The sequence below is a fragment of the Rhinolophus sinicus genome, linkage group LG01, assembly GCF_036562045.2.
Source record: "Rhinolophus sinicus isolate RSC01 linkage group LG01, ASM3656204v1, whole genome shotgun sequence".
In the NCBI taxonomy this organism is placed as follows: Eukaryota; Metazoa; Chordata; class Mammalia; order Chiroptera; family Rhinolophidae; genus Rhinolophus; species Rhinolophus sinicus.
In genome coordinates, this window is record NC_133751.1 from 99,907,578 (window position 1) to 99,924,050 (window position 16,473).

Here is a 16,473-nt window from a genome sequence, read left to right on the forward strand (position 1 = left end):
TATAATGCAAAAAGAGTTAGCTTTGAAATGAAATCCTTTGCCTTTTTTATGTTTTTCATTTCTTATAGTTGGGAATCAGAAGAGAATCAATCAACAGATTATATATACGGAGCACCTATCATGTGACTCATTGCGCTAAATGCCACTAAAAATAAAAAGAAATGCAGGATGAGAATTCTGTCCTAAAGCAGGAGGAATTTCAGGAAGAAGACAGGATTTACATACTTACATGAAAAAAATGATCAGACATAATAGCATTAAACCAAGTGTATCATACTGGAGATTTCAGAAGAGTCTTAGAATTAAGTTCTAAGTAAAATGCTAACTCTATAAATTTCAGTAATGGTGCTTAACATCTTTGCTCATTTATTGAGTGGGGTTTGAAATATTTTCCACCAACAAGTTTCGGGAAGTTGAAGGAGATAACAATGGTAAATTGTTCTAAATAACATAAAGACAAGGACTAAAAGAAATACCAACTATATTGTGTTGCTGTTGGGCAGATTCCATTATGCAGAGATGAGAAAGCCACAGAATAATTTGCCTACACATTCATCTCCCTGGTGCGAGTGAGTATTGTTCTGCACCCTGTGGCAGGATTAGAAATACCGCTGGGAAACAAGTACACAAAGTTGTTATGGAAACCAGAATGCTTCAGCTCAGAGTTATTTGCAGAGAACTTCCAGGATTATCACATGCAATAAAAGCAACTATGTTTTGCTTCATTCTATGCTAAGCATGCCAATCAAATATCTATTTTGAAGGGTCCTTTAATTAGCTGTACGGAGTGAATACAGAGTCAAGAATCAATGGACGGTGGTCACATCACAAAAGTGTCATTTACTTGTGCCATTTTTGTATGGCATGTTTGACTCTTGTTCACACTTGCCCCAACCATTGTCCAGTTTGCCGGTTTCCGTAATACAGGAACAAGGTAGCTGTTAACTGCTGCCATCAGTAGAGAAATATTTTCTCCAATAGAGCTGCTGTCTGTGTTACCGGATACTGTGATTCCGTGGAACTTGTGTCTTCACATTCTCTCAACTCACCTTTGAATCTAGACAGTAACAGCTGCTTCTGCCAATCATTTTTGTCCTTCATTGCGGATTGGAATTTTTCCAGGTATCCAACAGGATATTTGAAAATAAGTTGTGGTGTTTTGTTTTTGAGAAAATGAGGATTTTCATAGCCTTTGAGGGCTCTTTTGAACCATTTGAAGTTTCAGCAGATGAAACCGTGGAGGCTGTCAAACTGATAATAAAGGTATGTACTTTGTCCCTGAGCCACTAAGGTGTATATTAATTTTAACTATGCAGTGAACTGTACATGGGATAGAGATGATACTATTGGATACATTTTCAGCAAACAGGGAACCAAAACTATTTCAAAACATCATTGTTTACTTGCACAATAGTTTCATAAGAAGATAGTAACTAAGGAGATATCAGACAACAAAGCAAAGTGAGTCAGTATATTCTCAGGAAAATAAAGTTTAACTTCTCTTTATGGAATCTGTGGGCTGTGCATAGGCCATATAGTATTACTGCAGTTTTTCATAAAAGGATAAAAAGAGGACACTTAACTCTAGACTATATAGGTGGAGCGTGCTAGATGGCTTGTTTGGTGAGCAAGCATCTATAAAGAACCAAAGGGGGGGGGGGCGGCCAGTTGGCTCAGTTGCTTGGAGCGTAGTGCTCATAAAACCCAGACCGCCGGTTCGATCCCCACATGGGCCACTGTGAGCTGCTCCCTCTACAACTAGATTGAAAACAATGACTTGACTTGAAGCTGATGGGTCCTGGACAAACACACTGTTCCCCAACAAAATTTAAAAATAAAAAACAAACAAACAAACAAAGGATTTTGGAGGTGGAGAGGATTTTAGAGAATTTCTGGGCTACAGCCTCATTATGCATCGTGGGAAAATGAAGCTCAGAGAGGTTCCATCTTACTGAGGATCACAGAGCCAGAATAAGAAATAATTTGGGTGCAATAACTTTCTTATAAATTTCTTACAAATATTCACTCTAAAGTGGAAATTAAGATAAATATTTAGGTCCTGACCATCAAATGGTATTTAACTTGGAAATGGTCCTTTCCACTCGCTAAGGAGCTAAACTATTGAATCATAGTTACATGATATTTAGCAGATTGCTGCAATCACTGAAATCTGTATCTTCTAACACAGAGGCTATTGACCTTTATGTGTCAGGGATCCTTTGACGATCTGGTGAAGCCTCTGGACTCCTCAGAATGTCTTTAAAAGCATAAGATAAAATACATACAAACAACAGAAAACCAGTGACACTGAAACAATTGTCAAACATTAAAAAACAAATGTATTATATAGTGACATGTGGGCTTCTTTATTAACAAGTTAACAAGTTCTCGCAGTATATCTAATAACTATTGTAATTTCAAAGTACCGATCAGTATAATATTTTTAGATATCTGCAGCAACTGTGATGTGCTAGGAAAGTAGCGCTGATTCCTATTGGAGACAAAGTCACAGGCACAGCCAGCTACTACTACTTTAGCTTGTTGCCTACATGCATAATTGAAAGACAACTTCAAATTTATTTAGAATTAATAAAAAGAAGATGTAGTCTTACCCCATCTGAATTCTATCCATAAACTTTGGGAAGGTCTGTAAACTCCAAGTTAAAAATCCTTGTCTAATACTTCTTCCCACTGTCCCAAACAATTTTACAATGCTCAGTGGAAAAATGTAAACACAACACATGACATAGTTGGTCTAGTGATGTAGAGATGTACTGTTTCCATAATGAGCTATTGGTGTTTCAGGATTATTTCCACATTCCTCTCTCTGAAGACAAACAAGGCAGGCGTTATCTGGAGCTGCTGTATGCTGGGGCTGCGCTCAAGGACAGCTGGAGTCTTGCTGATGTTGGAATATCTTTTGGTTCAACTCTCAGATGCTTTGTTAAGGTATGATGATCAGAATAACATTTGTGTGTGATGTCTATTTCATTTTCAATGAAGTTGTGTATAACTCAACGAGAGTAAATTCATAACTTCAGAAGAGGTTTTCTCTTCTTGCCTTCTTCTCCCTTCTAATTGTACAGTTGGTCTTTCAGACAGTTTGTGCTGTGAGGGCCAGTAATGGGTGGAGGTAGCATACCATTCCCCTCATTTATGCCTTGTCTCCCTGCCCTCCCCCATCTAATTTGTTGCCCGCCCCAAACAGTCATCACAGAGCAACCTGCAAACCAACGTGGGAGCCAGACCAAGAAGATGATCTGGAATTTTGATGTGGGTGGGAAAATATTAGGCGACTTCCATGGGTCCACAGTGGATTAGAGGCAGTGAGGTGAGGAAAGGGAGGCGATTCTCGGTAACAATAAGCAGGAAGGGGCAGATTCTACATGTAAATCCAGCCAGAGTAACCATTCATAAATTAAATGTATGAATGACAGAGATAGTCTTTTCCATGTACAGGGTCCTTAATCTGTGGTGCTTAATTTGTGGTCTACAGATGGGCTTTAAGAACTTTACAAAACCCTAAAATCTTAATATATGCGAAATTATGTACCTGTAGATTTTCTGGGTGGAGGACCTTTAACTTTTGACAATTTCTTAAAGAGATAGGTGGCCGAAACTTGAAGAGCTGCTGCCTAGGGCAGAAATATTATTCAATACTAGTTCTTTACCCCATATGAGAACATGAGCAGCAAGGAACTTAGTAAAGTATGTATTCTCTGCTAAACGAGGCACTAATTTTTTAATATTTAGCATTAGCATTAAAAAATTTTTATGGTAGCCAAAGCTCACTCTTTTTGTTTTAATATGTTTTACTGATTGACTAAGTTGGAAGTCCATATTTAAAAGGAATACTCTAAAATATTTACTATTAAGTAGTAAAGACAAGTCACACAAAAATAAGCATTGTATGATCCTGTTTATATAAACCAAAAGGCCTTATTTATACATGTGTCTTTATTATTTTATAAGCTTTTATTCATTTATTCATTTTTATACTATTAAATATGTTTAATATCAAAAAGGGAAATAAAAAACACTCTGATTTCTTCCTTTCTCTCTCTGACACTCAGAAAATTGTAACGTAATACTTTTTTAAGCAGACAAAATTCCATGTCATTTCTTCAATGTTTTTTCTTAAGTCCTTAAATATATTTATAGACTGTGGTTTTGGTACTCTATAGGATAACCCTCTAAAATTTTCTGGAATTATCCAGTGACAATAATGATATTCAAGACATTTCTGTGGTATGCTTAGTTGGAGACAGTGGTATAAGTTCATTACTAATATTTGAGATAGCTGGAGAAATTTGATTGAACCATGGCTATTTAGAAATATGAAGTGTGTTGACAATATGAATAGGATACTGTTATTTAACTAAGCACTGACTTTATTTTTCTTATTTAAAAATTTAAAAATTTTATTTATTTTTGACTAGGTAGGACATTCACACTGTGCTCAATTCAAAAGATATCATAGAAAAGGATATACACAGTAAGGAGTCTCCTTCTTACCTCTGGTTCCCAGTTTTTCTCCCCAGAGACAACCTATGTTCCCAGTTTTACTTATACAAATATTTCATTCTGCCAATAAGCATCATCTATCACAGTGATGCAAGCTGCTAACCCTTCCCTGAAGTTTAAACTGCTAATGAAAAAAACAGCGTAGAGGTAAAGGGTTTATTCAAGGGAGGCAGGATATAACTAAGTAAGGACTGACCAACACATAGGGTTTGATTAAGAACTCTCAAGTTCCTGGAAATCTTACTGATCTTACTCTTCATCTTCTCTAGCAGAATCACATTTAGAGAATTTTTTATCACTGGGTCTGCGAAATAAAATACTATCTTGAATCTGAAGGAAGAGAATTACATGCGAAAGTCATAAATACGGGTTCTATCCTAACTTAACTCCTGTTTACATCAGACGATAAAACAGTCCTATTCCAAAAATCCATACTGTTTCCTGTGTATATATGCTAACAGTCCAAAATGGACTCGCAACAACAAAAATACTTCATGAAAATATCCCACGCCACAAAGAATGCAGTCATGCCAGCTCTGCGCTGTTTGATCTATCTTATGTAACCAAGGGCTGCAATCTAAGTCATATTATTACTTTATTGCATAGTTAGATATGTACAAATTTAAGTAGTATCTTTCCTATGTAACTTCATACAATTAGTTTTACCTTCAGAAAGTCTAGGAAAGCTAGAGTCTCTTAATTTATTTTAGCACAACTTAGAAATACCAAGATGTGACCCAAACACTTTTGCAAAGTTTAAAAACTTGGCAAATAAGCAATTGTTCTTTTTAAAAAGTTACAAGTAGATATGAAATAACTCTAAACTATTTGGTTTTTTTTTATTGTGTTTATATTTGTGTGTGGATTTTTTGCTTGTGTGAAAAGAGGGAAAGACATTAGCTTAAATTAAGAGGTGATCTACTCTTAAATACATGTTTAAAATAGTCAGTACATTTTTCAATTTCCCTGCATATTACACCTTCCCCTTTAATAGTAATGTAGACACACTTGGAAAAGTGAATGGGGGGTGGGGGGCGTGATGTAAGAACAGTGGGGAAAGAACACTGCATTAATTTTTCTTTCTTTGGGGAAAAAATGCTGTAGAAACCGTAAGAAATATGGTCTACGGCATACATCTCCATGTCAGTTAACACAGGAGTCAGCCCAGCCCCTCGCTGTGGATGCTGGACAGTAACTGAGTTCCTGGAAACCATGGCATGAGGTGTTGCCAAGGCCTAGGTGATGGTCCAGCATGCAGAGGTGCTGCTGAATTAGCCTCCTTCATTCTGTTGTCACCCAGTAGCTGGAATAGTGCCTGGTACATAGTAGACTCTTCATCAATATGTGTTGAATAGATGAGGATGATTATTATATAACAAGGGACATTTATGCGGTTTCGGTGTCTATGAAGACATCTCAGCTTGAATTCATTCAGTTCAGCAAAAACAAACATTATTTCCTCTTTTGTCTACTCTAGAAGGTTGGGGCAAGTTTCTGCTTATTTGGTGCTGCAACTCCAAAATAGCGAAATAGAAAAAAGCAGAACTTGAAAAAAAATAGAGCAGTGTTCAAAATTTGTATTGACTTCTGCTTTCTTTCTGTCTGTTTCTCCTTAATTTTTCCTATTTTAATGCACATGTATGTATTTACAATGAATTGCATTTAGTTTTTGAAGATGAAAGTGGAATTATTCCCATGAACTAGATCTATGTATTTGTTTTTATTGAAAAATAAGACACTGCACGTACTACCTACCATGGTATCTTGGTTTGTTTGTAAAGGGGAAAATCTAATTTTGTATGTGTCCAAGTGATTTGTGTATATATTGTTTACTTAATAGCATCTGACTTCCTCGGGTATAACTACCAGTGCTCCCTCATTCAGAATATTTAGGGAGGGGTATCATATATATATATATAGAGAGAGAGAGATACCTTCTCTTATGTAGATAAGGTGAGTGAGTAAATTGCTGTTAATCAGCACCAACCTGCTCCTTATAATCAACGTGAGGAAGTGTCTCCAACTGGTGTGCCTTACTAGAACTTAAAATGGGTTTTTCCACAAACACAAGGTTTATAAAATGGTGGAGATATACATATACATATACATATATATATATATATATATATATATATATATATATATATATATATATATGTAGATATATATATCTACATATATCTCTATCTATCTATCTATCATCTATCTATCTATCTATCTATATGTAGAGAGAGGGAGAGAGAGAGTTAAAATAGTGCAAGGAAAACTATGTTCCAGATACATTTTGAATTGAATGGCCTGGGAAGCTCCCAGGTGCTAACATAAAAACAAAGGGGAAAATCTAACAAGCTCTGTAGGTGCTAATTTTCTTGAGACTTAAGAAACTAGCTTCATTAATATTTTCTTCCTTGCACTTTTGATTTTCATCTAAAGCTTGCCAGGTATTCTGAAATTCTCCCTTGTATTACTTGTTTCAGAGCTATATGTACACCTAGGTTACAGATGTTTATTTTTACATATATAGAGAGATATATGTTTACTCACATTTTAAGTAGTACCTTTCAAACTTATTTCTCTAGCTAGTTAGCCGAGAAACTTGGGCCTTTGCTACCTTGTAAATTACCCATTTAATTTTAAACATAAATGTGTACCCTTCTCAAGGGCTAAAGGGAAATCAGAGCAATCATAAAATAAATCAGGAACAGCTATTACATAAGATACCATTTTTCTCTTTTTCTGTCTTTGCATAGGAATTTCTTCCTGCCCATAGATATGACATGGGTTGATGCTTGCCTTAATGGAGCCGTAGGAAAGCATGAGCATGGTGAAAGGGAAAGGAGGAAGCCTAAGTCCTTTCCGTTTTCACTGAGAGGATTTATGGGAGCCCTTGAGGAAGCCTGTTCCAAGCGCTCAGACTCTGTGGGCAGCTCATTGCAGGACGGCTTATGCTCATTGCGGGACGGCTTATGCTCAGTGGAGGAGAGCCTGAACCGGCTCCCAGGGGCTGAGTCACTGAAAGGGACACTAGATCAAAGCACTGCAGCCTACACTTCCATCCATAACGTTATTCCTTAGAGGCTCTATCAAAGAAATGTGCATATTGACCATATTATGGCAAAGTGTTATCTGGGAGGTGGGGGATGAATTTAATGCATTATAATAAGCCGGAAGCAGGGAGGGGCCCCTGGAGAAACCAGAGACAGAATTTTGATGGGAGAAAAGGGGGAGGGGTACAGGGGAAGGACTGGAGAGCAGTGACTGGCTGGAGCCCCTCTGAGGGCCAGATCCAGCTTCTCAGCTTTGCTCAAGGCCCCTCTGGAGAGGCGGGGCTTACCCCGTCACTCAGGGGCAGCTCCCATCTACCGAGCCAACGCTGGGCATGGAAGAAAGCCGTGACTGACCTGAATCCACTAAAGGGGAAGTGAAGCCATTTTTTTGTTAGAAAAGTGAAAATGTTAGTAATCTTTTCCTCCCCACCCTGTTCCCATTTTCCATGTTGGCCGTGTTTTCCGTTTTGGTTTGGCTTGATTTAACTATTGTTAATAGAAGGATTAATACTTTCCCCAAACTTTCCTTCTTAACTCTATTTCAGACATTTCTGTTCCGCTTGCTTTCCTATTTAGATTACAAAATAAAAGGAACAAAGAACACTTTAATATTTAGTACTTTTTAAAATAATAAATGTAAATGCACATGGTATTTTTTTTTTTTTCAGGGCAGCAGATTTTTTTATTCTGTAAAGGTCAGATAGTACACATCTTAGGCTTTGTGGGCCGTTTGTTGTATATCTTCTCCGTTATACATCTTTTTTTTTTAAATTTTATATTATTAAATTTATTGGAGTGACAATTGTTAGTAAAATTACATAGATTTCAGGTGTACAATTCTGTATTACATCATCTATAAATCCCATTGTGTGTTCATCACCCAGAGTCAGTTCTCCTTCCATCACCATATATTTGATCCCCCTTATCCTCATCTCCCACCCGCCACCCCCCTTACCCTCTGATAACTACTAAACTATTGTCTGTGTCTATGAGTTTCTGTTTCTCATTTGTTTGTCTTGTTCTTTTGTTGTTTTTGGTTTATATACCACATATCAGTGAAATCACATGGTTCTCTGCTTTTTCTGTCTGACTTATTTCACTCAGCATTACACTCTCAAGATCCATCCATGTTGTCACAAATGTTCCTATATCATCTTTTCTTACCGCCGAATAGTATTCCATTGTGTATATATACCACAACTTCTTTATCCATTCATCTATCGAAGGACATTTTGGTTGTTTCCATGTCTTGGCCACCGTAAACAAAGCTGCAATGAACATTGGAGCACACGTGTCTTTATCTCTAAATGTTTTCAGATTTTTTGGGTAGATACCCAGGAGAGGGATTGCTGGGTGATATGGCAATTCTATTCGTGATTTTTTGAGGAACCTCCACACTGCCTTCCATAACGGCTGCACCAGTCTGCATTCCCACCAACAGTGTATGAGGGTTCCTTTTTCTCCACAGCCTCTCCAACATTTGTTACTATTTGTCTTGTTGATGATAGCCATTCTGACTGGGGTGAGGTGATATCTCATTGTGGTTTTGATTTGCATTTCTCTGATGATTAGTGATGTTGAGCATTTTTTCATATGTCTATTTGCCATTTGTATGTCCTCTTTGGAGAAATGTCTCTTCAAGTCCTCTGCCCATTTTTCAATTGGGTTGTTTGTTTTTTTGTTGTTGAGTTGCATGAGTTCCTGGATACTAGCCCCTTATTGGAGGCACTGTTTGCAAAAATCTTCTCCCATTCAGTTGGTGGCCTCTTTATTTTGTCAATGGTTTCTTTTGCTGTGCAGAAGCTTTTAAGTTTCATATAGTCCCATTCGTTTATTTTAGCTTTTACTTCCATTGCCTTTGGAGTCAAGTTCATAAAATGCTCTTTGAACCCAAGGTCCATAAGTTTAGTACCTATGTTTTCTTCTATGCAGTTTATTGTGTCAGGTCTTATGCTTAAGTCTTTGATCCATTTTGAATTAACTTTGGTACATGGTGACAAATAGCAGTCCAGTTTCATTCTTTTGCACGTGGCTATCCAATTCTCCCAGCACCATTTATTGAAGAGGCTGTCTTTGCTCCATTGTATGTTTTTAGCTTCTTTGTCAAAAATTATCTGTCCATATTTATGTGGTTTTATTTCTGGGTTCTCAATTCTATTCCATTGGTCTATGTGTCTGTTTTTCTGCCAATACCATGCTGTTTTGATTATTGTAGCCCTGTAGTACAAGCCAAAGTCAGGAAGTGTGATACCTCCATTATTGTTTTTTTTCTTAAGATTGCTTTGGCTATTCGGGGTCTTTTGTGGTTCCAAACAAATCCGATGATTTTTTGTTGTATTTCTTTAAATTATGCCATTTGGATTTTGATGGGGATTGCATTGAATCTGTATGTTGCTTTGGGTAATATGGCCATTTTAACTATGTTGATTCTTCCAATCCATGAGCACGGAATGTCTCTCAATTTCTTTGTGTCTTCTTCAATTTCTTTCAAGAATGTCTTATAGTTTTCAGCATATAGGTCTTTCACATCCTTGGTTAAGTTTATTCCTAGGTATTTAATCTTTTTGCTGCAATTGCAAAAGGAATTGTTTTTTGTATTTCTTTTTCTGAGATTTCATTGTTAGTATATAGGAAGGCAATGGACTTTTGTGCGTTGATTTTGTAGCCAGCAACTTTACTGTATTCGTTGATTGTTTCTAATAGCTTTTTGGTGGAGTCTTTAGGGTTTTCTATATATAGCATCATGTCATCTGCAAAGAGTGATAATTTAACTTCTTCATTCCCAATTTGGATGCCTTTTATTTCTTTCTCTTGCCTGATTGCTCTGGCAAGGACTTCCAACACTATGTTGAAAAGCAGAGGTGATAGGGGACATCCCTGTCGTGTTCCTGAACGTAGAGCAAAGGGCTTCAGTTTTTCTCCATTAATTATGAGATTAGCAGAGGGCTTGTCATATATGGCCTTTATTATGTTAAGGTATTTTCCTTCTATACCCATTTTATTAAGTGTTTTAATCATAAATGGATGTTGTATCTTGTCAAATGCTTTTTCTGCATCAATTGATATAATCATATGATTTTTGTCCTTTATTTTGTTTATGTGATGTATCACATTGATGGATTTGTGGATGTTGAACCATCCTTGTGCCCCGGGGATGAACCCCACTTGGTCGTGATGAATAATCTTTTTAATGCATTGTTGTATTCGATTTGCTAGAATTTTATTTAGGATTTTTGCATCGGTATTCATTAGAGATATTGGTCTGTAGTTTTCTTTTTTGTGCTGTCCTTACCAGGTTTTGGTATCAGGGTAATGTTGGCCTCATAAAATGAGTTAGGGAGTACTGTCTCTTCTTCAATTTTTGGAAGAGTTTGTGCAGAATTGGTATTAGATCCTCTTTGAAGGTTTGGTAGAATTCACTAGTGAAGCCATCTGGTCCCGGACTTTTGCTTTTGGGAAGGTTTTGGATGACTGATTCAATTTCACACTGGTGATCGGTCTGTTTAGATTTTCCAGTTCTTCATGGTTCAGCCTTGAAGGCTATATGTTTCTAAGAACTTGTCCATTTCTTCTAGGTTGTTGAATTTGGTGGCATATAGTCCTTCATAGTATTCTTGGATGATCCTTTGTATTTCTGTGGTGTCCGTGATAACTTCCCTTTTACGTTTCTGATTTTGTTAATCAGTGTCTTCTCTCTTTTTATCTTAGTAAGTCTAGCCAAGGGTTTGTCAATTTTGTTAATCTTTTCAAAGAACCAGCTCTTTGTCACATTAATTTTTTCTATTGTCTTTTTGTTCTCTATTTCATTTAGTTCAGCTCTGATTTTTGTTATTTCCTTTCTTCTGCTGACCTTGGGTTTCACTTGTTCTTCTTTTTCTAGTTCTTTAAGGTGTAACATGAGGTTATTTATTTGGGAGTTTTCTTGTTTCTTGAGATAGGCCTGTAATGAAATAAATTTCCCTCTTAAAACTGCTTACGCTGCATCCCAAAAATTTTGGTAGGATGTATTTTCATTGTCATTTGTTTCTATGTATCTTTTGATCTCTCCTCTAATTTCTTCTTTGACCCAGTCCTTCTTTAAAAGTATGTTGTTTAATCTCCATGTATTTGTTTTGTTTTTTCCCACTTTCTTTTTACAGTTGGTATCCAATTTCAAAGCCTTGTGATCAGAGACTATGCATGGTATGATTTCAATCTTCTTAAATTTGTTGAGACTGATTTTATGTCCCAATATATGGTCTATCCTTGAGAATGTTCCGTGTACACTAGAAAAGAATGTATAGTCTGATGTTTTAGGATGAAGTGCTCTATAAATGTCAATTATGTCCATTTCATCTAATGTGTCATTTAGGGCTACTATTTCGTTATTTATTTTCTGTTTGGATGATCTATCCATAGCTGTCAATGATGTATTTAAGTCCCCTAGTATAATTGTGTTTTGGTCAATTTCTCCCTTTAGTTCTGTTAGTAGTTGCTTGGTGTATTTCGGTGCTCCCTGATTGGGGGCATAAATATTGATGACTGTTATGTCTTCTTGTTGTACAGTCCCTTCACCATTATGAAATGTCCATCTTTGTCTCTTGTTATCTTTTTCACCTTGAAGTCTGTTTCATCTGATATCATTATGGCTACACCTGATTTTCTCTGGGTACCATTTGCTTGGAGTGTCAATTTCCACCCTTTCACTTTGAGTCTATGCTTGTCCTTGTAGCTGAGATGTGTCTCTTGGAGACAGCATATGGTTGGGTTTAGTTTTTTGATCCAATCTGCTACTCTGTGCCTTTTTATTGGTGAGTTCAGTCCATTTACATTTAGGGTGATTATTGATATGTGAGGATTTCCTGTCATTCTATCTTTAGTTTTCTGGTAAGGCTGTGTCTCCATTGTTTCTTTGCCTTTTTGTTGTTGTCTATTATTTCTGTGTGGTGGTATTCTATGATGTTTCCCTCTGTCTCTTCTTTTATTTCAGTATATATTTCAGTTCTGGATTTATTTTGAGTGGTTACCCTTAAGTTTATGTAAAAGAAAGTTTGATGTTTAGAGTATTCCATTTTCTTCAGCACGCTTACTTTCTCCATTCCCATATTCCGGTTCAGGCCTTCACTCTCCCCCTTTCTGAGTTTTGATTGCCACATATTGTCCCTGTTGATGGTTGTCGAATAGCCTCCTTATTATTTCTTGTAGTGCAGGTCATTTGTTAGAAAATTCCCTCAGCTTCTTTATGTCTGGAAAGGTCTTTATTCCTCCTTCGTATCTAAAGGATATCTTTGTTAGATATATTATTCTTGGCTCATGATTTATCTCTTTCAATAGTTTGAATATTTGGTTCCACTCCCTCCTGGCTTGTAGAGTTTCTGCTGAAAAATCTGATGATAATCTAATGGGCTTTCCTTTGTAAGTTACCGTCTTCTTTTCCCTGGCTGCCTTGAGGATTCTTTCTTTGTCGTTGATTTTAGACAGCTTCAATACAATGTGCCTTGGAGAAGGCCTGTTGGGATTGAGGTAATTAGGTATTCTATTTGCTATTGGATTCGAGGGTCCCGTTCTGTGCACAAATTTGGGAAGTTCTCATCGACAATTGTTTGAATATATTCTCTGTTGCCTTCTCTCTTTCTTCTCCTTCTGGTGTGCCCATTATTCTTATATTGCTCTTTCTGATGGAGTCAGAAAGTTCTTGTAGAGTTCTTTCATTTCTTTTAAGTCTCAAGTCTCTTTCTTCTTCTATCTGTGTCATTTCCAGGTTTCTATCTTCGATGTCACTGGTTCTTTCCTCCATCTGGTCAACTCTACTACCTAAGCTGGTTATTTCATTCTTAATTTCTTCTATTGAGTTCTTAATCTCCAGAAATTCTCTTTGGTTTTTTTTAAAATTTCAATCTCTTTCGTAAAATGCTCATGCTGTTCTTTGATTGAGTTTCTGAGTTCATTTAACTGCCTATCTGTGTTTTCTTGTATCTCGTTGAGTTTTTTCAGAACTGCAATCTTGAATTCTCTGTCATTTAAGTCACATATTTCTGTATCTTTAAGTGCCTTCTCTGGAGATTTTTCACTTTCTTTCTGAGCTATCTTGTTGCCTTGGTTATTCATGGCGATTACTGGTTTACTATTTCTCTTCCTAGACATCTACAGGAGTGACTTCTGCAACAGGTTGATAGGAAGAGGTCTTTCTTTTGTTTTCCAGTACTTGTTGGTAGAATGTCTTATTATTTCTCCAACTGCAGTTTATTTTTCTTCTCCCACACGGTAGTGCTGTTTTCTCAGCACTATTCCTGCTTCTCATACAATGGGGGGATTCCGTGGGAGACTGGCTTCTCCTCTGTTAATAGTTCATCTAGGTCACAGGGTGCAGTGTCCCGGTGGGTATGCGGAGAGCTTTTGATATTCCAAAGCTCTTCCAGCTCCTGATTCAGAGCCCGTATGCTTTAGCAGTTCTGTTTACTCCTGCAGGGATCCGCCCAGATAGGTGGGGTCAGGGGCGGGGTAAGTTGTGAGAGGTGGCCCAGAGCAATGGCAGCGACCACCACCACAGCCGGTCCTGCTTCCACAGCTCTCTCCCCTTTGCTGGAACTAGTTGGGCTGTGAATTTGTGTCTGCGGTCCACAGTTCTCAAAACAGCAAATTTTCTGTTGTTTTGATCTGACACTGCCACTGTTATGTTTCTAGCCCCGGGCAGGTGGGCGCGGGGCGAGCTCTGGGAGGGGAGGGAGGGGGCGGCTAGTCCCAGTGCCTAAGGCTCCGTTCTCTGCTCGGCAGTGCGGGCTTAAACCACCGTTTTCAGCCTTTTTCCCTCAGTCTTTTCTCCGAGGTCTCTGCCGTGAGCGTTGGGTTCAGCCGTGTTATATGCTGTCCCCTCAGCCCTGTGGAGCTCTGGCGGAGCCCTAGCAGTCCGAGTTCTTCCCTCTCCCGCAGCTGCGGTAGTTCCGGGAAGCAGCGAGCTCGGCGCACTGAGCTGGGTCTGCGTCCTGCGCCCGCGCGGCTCCGTCTCCGCGCACTTCTCCCTTCCCTCCTCCCTCCACTTGCGCGAATCTCCCACCTGTAGGTGATTTCAGTCGGTAGTGGGCCTCTTTGTGTTGCCTGTCTGCTGTGCAGGGAGTCCTTTGTGGAGTTTTTGTTGTTCGATTCTTTGTAAATTCCAGGGGAGCTTTACAGAGGCTCACCTCACGCCGCCATTTTTCCGGAACAGTCCACATGGTTATTTTTTAAAAAGATCAAATGATACAGACAAGTAAGAGCATACAATGATAAGCAAAAGTCCCCTCCCACCCGGATATCAATTCCACTCTCCAGAGATAACCTCACAGAAAGCATTCTTTAAAATTGAAAGTTTAGAATCCATAGTATTTCCAAATGAAAGTGCAGGGTGATGGAGGAGTTGTTTCAAAACTAACACCCCCACCCCAAGCGCAGCGCTGATATAAATGATCAGCACTCTTGTGTGTTTGGGTCTGGAGACTAAGAAGTAAGAAGGATCTCGAAGCCCTGCCAGGTCTCCTTCACTTTACTGGAAGCAGGAGAACTCATTCATGTCCTCAGATGGAAGAGCCAGACTCAGGCCAGAAGTCAGGGGACGTACCTGGCCTTTGCTTTCGTCCTGAGCACCCATGTGTGGGAGCTAGAGGCAATCAGAGCCACCCTCCGAAAGGTTTGTCCCTGTCCCAATCTCCAGATGATGCTTATTTGAGTCGCCTCCTTTTCTCGCCTCCTAGGAAGAAGATAAGCCCACTCTCTATGTGTTCAACGCAGTGACCCAAGAGACGATGCCAATACTGGAGAGCGCTTCCCTTCTTGGTAAAAAAGTGTCTCAGCTGAGAACACTGATAGCTCTGAGATGCGGCTTCCCTGTGAGTGTCTTCTGTCTCCGGACCCCAAGGGGCTTGGAGATGTACGACTGCAACACCCTCAGTGACTACCAGACTGACACGGGTACTGTACTGCTCACTACACTCGATACCAGCTGCTACTCAGCACTAGGGTCTTTTATTTGGATTAAAGGTCATTGGTGAACTCAGAGAGAACATTTTTAATGAAGTGGAGGGAGACAGGAAGATCACAGGGATTAAGAAGACAAATAATAAAGGGATTAGGAGATTTTTTTGGTGTGGTAGGATACTTAATGACTAACTTATCAAGAACTGATCAAAGCTAAAAGCCCCTAATATTTGCGATTTTGTGACTTTCAGTTTAGTGGCACATCATATAGGCGCGCGCGCGCACACACACACACACACACACACACTTTTCTTGTATCGACCTATATGAGATAGATGTTTATTTTAGCCCATCTCTAGTTCCTAAATCTCTATCCTGGCCCCTACTTTCCTCCTGCTTACCTATGTGTTTGTCTGCTTGTTGTTCGGTCTATGTTTTATATATGCTCATAAACTGACACTAATCCTTTCTGGAACAAGGTGTGCCTAAACAAATGAGGGAATGAATGAATGCCTTTCCTTTACAGGATTGTGCCCTTGGTTCTTTTCACTGTAAATGTTTCATGGCGTGTATTGATGGTAAGCCCGAACACACTGCAGCATAGTAAACTAAAAACACCGCAAATCACTTAAGTCAGGAGATAAAATAAATGCACTTAGAACAGTATTTAAAGTCCTTTGTTTCCAGTGCTACCCATAGGAATCACACATTTTATAAGAAAGTTTAAGTACAGTAAGAAGCTTTAGAGAAACTAAATCTATTCTGTCAAAGATGATCCATATTTTGGAAAATGTTTATCAAGGCATTTCTACAGAAATCTGTGAACCACTACTTGGTCTCTACAGAATACCATAATTCTCCAGCAAAAATGACCTCTCTTAGCTGAGGCCAGATTTGCGGGGGTGGAGGCAGGTGAGCGGGGTGAGGCAACAGTGCAGATCAAGCTCTGTGAGCAAACAAGCGCGGCAAACAG

The 16,473-nt window shown here is 38.6% G+C and overlaps 1 protein-coding gene across 1 annotated transcript in view; it reads left to right on the forward strand.

Moving 5' to 3' along the window:
• Positions 1–722: 722 nt before the first annotated feature.
• ANKUB1 (ankyrin repeat and ubiquitin domain containing 1) overlaps positions 723–16,473 on the forward strand; it is a 29,661-nt gene continuing 13,910 nt past the window's right edge. Inside the window, exons 1-3 of the mRNA XM_019748837.2 lie at positions 723–1,263; positions 2,806–2,949; positions 15,278–15,494. Of these exons, the coding sequence (XP_019604396.2) occupies positions 1,174–1,263; positions 2,806–2,949; positions 15,278–15,494 (451 nt within the window). The 5' untranslated portion in view covers positions 723–1,173. The remainder of the gene's footprint in view (positions 1,264–2,805; positions 2,950–15,277; positions 15,495–16,473) is intronic.